Here is a 5,767-nt window from a genome sequence, read left to right on the forward strand (position 1 = left end):
TATATATGATTTATATTATCATTTATACAGCATATATATTGTTTGAATCTATAAATAATTATTCTATTTCACTTCCTGCTCTATTTGAGTTTGTACACTTAACAGTCCCATATTATTATATACAAATGTGAGCATTAAATAAGCCATAGAGGCAAGCCCCTTCTCTGTGTTTGATCAGGTGCTTTGGGTCTAACATCCAGGTAAATGGTCAGGGTTAGTGGCAGGAAATCTTTTAGTCCTGTGTGCTCCGGCTGTCTGTAAACCTCTGCCAAAACCATGGATAGTCTAGCCAGCAAAGAAAAGAGATAAAGAAAGGCAAATAAGTGCTGTCATTTGTTCTAATGTTTGCCCAACTGCCCCAGGTTGACAAATACCCACCCAATAAGAGCAATCATTAGAATTTTCTCTGAATGTTGGCACCATGACCAGACTGTAGTAGGGAGGTTCAGATGTTATGGAGAGGAGGAAAATTGATATTTTCAACTATGAAACTTACAAGGTGGAAGGGAAATGAGGCAAGAGAGATTGATAGTGGATTTAAGATGTTGTATAGTGGAACTGATGAAAAGGGAAGATGTGGACCTGGGGTTGATCTTAGTAGGAAATGAAGGAAAATGTTGCTGAGGTTGAAAGTGTAAAAAAGCTGTATTGAGTTTTGTTAATAATGAAAAGGAAATTGAGCTGTGTTTTAACACATTGTAAATGTAGTAACTGCTTTTTATAACACAAGTTGTGATTGAAGGAAGTTAAAAATACATTCTGGAGGGAGATGGATTTTGAGATAATTACATCAATAGAAATGGTAGAAAGACTGGCAATTTTATTGTGACCTCAATTTTGACACATTGGTTATTTCTTAGCATTTCTCTTAAATACCAGTTATAGGATTCATGGAATGACATGGGATTTCAGAAATGAATGGAGAACTTATAATAGATTTTGCATTATCTTTTAATAGTTTGGCACATAAACACCTTTTTTCTTGACAAAAAAAAAAAAAAAAAAAAAAATTATGCAACATATAGTAGTGGAATCTTAGACAGATGCAAATAATGATTTTCTGTTGTGTTGTAGAAGAAACCATCTGGTGGAAGTAAAGAACTTAAAATCATAAAATAGAAATTTTGTTAGCCCACAACGTTAGTTAGTTGTGTCTGATTTTTCATACATTCAGTTTGTTCACCTAAGACTATGGTGCAGCCCAAGATAAAGTGGTGGAGGCTAAAGTGACCAAGAGATGAGACAGTTTTTTAAAGAAAATAACCTGCACAGCATCAGATTAGCAGATGATGTTACATCTGATTTTCTCAGGATAAATAAGTTTAGAAAATAGCACAATGATATTGAGAACAGTTAGAGGAGCTTCAACCTTAAGGATGAAAACATCAGGTTTTATCACCTAATGATAAGGAGAGCTGGTGGTGGAACCAAGATACTCAAGATAACTTGAAAAGGAAACGAGAAGCAAGAATAATATATATAGATTATATGAATCTGTGGAAAATGAAATGGCTTGGAAAATCGCAAAATGAAGAAGCAAAGAGGGCTGTAGCAAGGACAAAGGCAGATTGATTGATTTGTTTATTAAATCTGGTGTCAGAACATCTACTGTAGGTTATTGACGCCGAAACAAATTTAAATATAAAAATTAAGTTTAAAATAAATTTCATATAAAAATATCTAAAAGTTATGTATATAAATATTTAAATTTAAAAAACAAAAGGTAAGTTAAAAAAAAAAAAAATTCCATATACAAATATCTAAAAGGTATGCATATAAATATGAATAAAAGAAATGTTTAAAATAAATTTCATATAAAAGTATAAATGATACGTATATAAATAAATTTCTTCATATATTCTATATACAACCTAAATTTTCTTCAGGAGGCCTGCCTATAACATAAATATATATATTTCAGAAAATATAATATATGCTATAACAATTTTAAAGGACACATATATGCATTTCATAGCTTCAAAACAAACAAGATGTGATGGAAGAATTTTTGGACCTTGATGGTACAAATAAGTCAGAGCAAGAAAGTTGTAAAATTGTTTTGTGTTCAGCAAATAGTTTGATTCCTAAGCTATCTGCATTTAAAACCCCTCAGCAATATTGTTCATGCATCTCATCATCATCTCAGAAATTCGTTATGTATATTCGTCATTAATCATGGTTAATTTGATCTAGAAAAAAAGACATTATGAGCTAAAATCTGCCCTTCAAAAATCTGAGTTTGATCGTTCATTAACGTGATAGAAAATATAGTTGTCAGAACATAGATTTTGGAGAGATCAGGCTTTGAAATCGGCAGATTTAAGGGGAAGGGATTTGAGTTTGAAATCTCTGTTTTTTATGGGAGGCAAATTGAACTTGTATTTTTACCATGATTTTCTAATCATTATGAACTTTTGAACTGGTGGGGAGATTTAATGATGAATATTCATACCTCTTTTATATTATTATTTTGTTATGTTCCACCTTGCCAATCTTCAGCAAGAGATTTTACCCTTTCCATTATTGTGTTTTGCATTTCCATATATTTTTGAGGCAGTTTTCTATCATGTTTAATTCTTCCGACAGATGAAATGTGGACAGTGTGGACTGGTTCGAGATAAGATGTGGGAGGAGATAGACTTTTTTTTTGACATTTAGTTATTGAAACACATATTTGGGAGTATGTGTGATTTTGGATATAAATGAATATTACAAGGATAATAATCTCATAAAACATGAGAGATGGCTTCTTTAATCAAATTGAAGTGTTTGCAGTTCACAGAGTTTAAACATCTGAACAGACTGACGATAATTCATTTATTATGCCCATTTTAATCTTTGCAGCCATCAATCAAAGATTTATTCAAACAACTTGTTGGAAGTTATTTGAATAATAAACCTATTTTTGTGAAATGAAATGCAAAAAAGAAGATTGCGATTTGTTTATTAAATCTGTGTCATAAGATCTAATTGACGCTGAAACAAATTTAAATATAAAAATTAAGTTTAAAATAAATTTCATATAAAAATATCTAAAAGTTATGTATATAAATATTTAAATTAAAAAAAGAGAGAGTTTAAAAAAAAATTTCATATAGGAAAAAAAAGGATGCATATAAATATTTGAATAAAAGAAATAGGTTTAAAATAAATTTCATGAAAAGAAAATGATACGTATATAAATAAATTTCTTCATATATTCAAATAAAGTGTTAAATTTTCTTCAGAAGGCCCGGTCCAACATAAAAGTATACAATTGTTGAGTGTTACAATCCTTTCCAAGAATTGTAGCAAGATTAAAATTATCAACTTCATCTCGTCCCCAAGACAGGAACCTTTGTCTCAAATTCTAAGTGTGGGACATTCAACCAGCAAATGTCCCACACTCAGGGTACAGCACAGTCTTCACAAATTGGAGGATTCTCACGGGACATCAAGAACCCATGTGTGAGTCTTGTATGTCCAATCCGCAACCTGCATAGCATTGTCTCCTGTCTCATTGGCATATGGGGATATGACCAAGGAGACACAGATGATGCAATACTATGCATTTTTCTATTTTTTGTTAAAATATTCTCCCACTGGGACTGCCAATGCTTTTTTATTGTTTGTCCTACTACAGGATATACATCCCGATGGTAGTAGGCATCTTGTGGGTTCTGGAGAGTTGACCGCTGATTTCGCTAGTTGGTCTGCTTTTTCGTTCCCATCCAACCCAACATGGGAAGGCACCCAACAGAACTTAACTGCTTTCTCTCTTCTTTTCAATAAAAACAACCATTCTAATACTTCTAAAATTAGGGGGTTTAAAGGATTAAAAGATTCCAGTGCCTGAAGTACACTTTTTGAATCACTATATATAATAAAATTGTTTCCATTATGAATTAAAATCTCCTTTAAAGCTTTTAAAATTGCATTTATCTCGGCAGTAAAAATTGAGGCAACGGATGATAACCTTCCACTCTCTATATCAGGGAAGACTACACCAAAGCCGACGCCAGCATCACACTTTGAGCCATCCGTGAAGATTGGTGTGTAGGTGCCATGTTCCATCGAATGTTCTAAAAATATTGACCGCATGGCCTCACATGACAATTCTGACTTGGTGAAATTAAAATACTTGCAGAATTCTACCTCTGGAAATTTCCAGGGGGGGGGGAGTAACAGAATACTGGTAGAATCTTCACCCTAGGCATATTTAATTCCCTGAGAATCAAGTTTACTCTAAAAGCAAACGGATGTGGTTGCTTGGGATGATTTTCATAATAATGCCAATGCCTTTCCCTTCTCATACATATGCTGGTCAAAGACTTAGGTAGCCTCTGGAATCTATACCAGCTCCGAACCAGCAGACGCTTGTAATGAAGATCCAGTGGCACCTCACCAGCATCTACAAACATGCTCTCAATGAGAGATGATTTAAATGCTCCTGTACACAACCGTACCCCACCATGATGAATCGAGTTGAGCATTTTAAGGCTATTGGGCTTTGCAGACGTGTAAACTTCGCATCCATACGTTAATTTTGAAAAGACCAGGGCTTTATACAATCTCAACATCTGAGTTCTGTCTGCACCCCACACAGTATGAGACAGAACTTTCAGCAAATTCATCGCTTTCAAGCATTTGGTCTTAATATACTTCAGATTTGGGATCCAGGTCAGCTTACTATCGAAAATCAACCCAAGGAACCTCGTTTCACCTACACATGGAATTCTTTGCCTATGAATAAATAGATCTGGATCAGGATGAAATCCTCTTATGCGACAAAAGTGCATAGTTACCGTTTACTAGTAGAAAATTTAAAACCATTAACCTCAGCCCACTTCACTATATTGTCGATGCAGAGCTGAAGGCGACGTTCAGCCACTGCCATCCTTGAAGCTGTAAAGGAGATTGAAAGGTTGTCAACAAAAAGGGTATATGTTATATCTGAGGGAATTATTTTGGAAACCCCATTGATTGCCAAGGCAAACAATGTTACACTTAAAACACTTCCTTGTGGTACTCCTTCTTGACTGAATACTTCTGACATTGTTGCTCCAACCAGAACCTGAAATAGCCTATTTTTAATAAAAGCCTTAATGAAGAGGGGCAAATTGCCTCTCAGGTTACATTCATGAAGGATCCTCAAAATGCCATATCTCCATGTTGTACCATAAGCCTTCTCCAAATCAAAGAAGACCGTGATGTGATGTTGCTTGTTGGCAAAAGCTTCACATATTGAAGACTCCATTCAAGTAGAACATCAGTTGTGGAGTGCATGCTTCGAAGCCACACTGTGCTGGGGACAGATATTTACCCCTGTTCTAAGTACCACATCAATCGTGTGTTTACCATTTTTTCCATGATCTTGCACAAACATGATGATAGTGCAATTGGACAATAATTTTCTACTTTAAACGAGTCTTTTCCAGGTTTCGCAAACGGCAATAATTTTAACATCTCCCAGATCTTAGGAAGATATGCTCCCTGTAAATTCTGTTAATAAGGCTCAATATGAATTGTTTGGTATTTTCAGGGGTTTGCTTAATCATTGAATACGTTATATCATCCAGTCCAGGAGCTGATTCATTACATTTATTTAGGGCCGATAGAAATTCCCTCATCGTAAACGGATCATTGTATTTCTCATGTCTCAACGTATTAAAATCTATTTCAACTTGTTCCATCTGCTGCCTTTGAGCCGAGTATGGTCGATCATCATTTTTCTTTGCAACATTAGCAAAATGATTAGCAAACTCATTTGCAACTAACTGGGGGTCTG

General features: G+C 34.4%; 1 protein-coding gene across 1 annotated transcript; it reads right to left on the reverse strand.

The window, feature by feature from the left end:
• Window positions 1-4,130: 4,130 nt before the first annotated feature.
• LOC136853280 (uncharacterized) lies at window positions 4,131-4,778 on the reverse strand. Its single transcript, XM_067128642.1, has one exon. The coding sequence runs from the start codon at window positions 4,776-4,778 to the stop codon at window positions 4,131-4,133; it is 648 nt and encodes a 215-aa protein (XP_066984743.1).
• Window positions 4,779-5,767: the final 989 nt, after the last annotated feature.

Source organism: Macrobrachium rosenbergii, chromosome 27 (assembly GCF_040412425.1).
Source record: "Macrobrachium rosenbergii isolate ZJJX-2024 chromosome 27, ASM4041242v1, whole genome shotgun sequence".
Taxonomy (NCBI): domain Eukaryota; kingdom Metazoa; phylum Arthropoda; class Malacostraca; order Decapoda; family Palaemonidae; genus Macrobrachium; species Macrobrachium rosenbergii.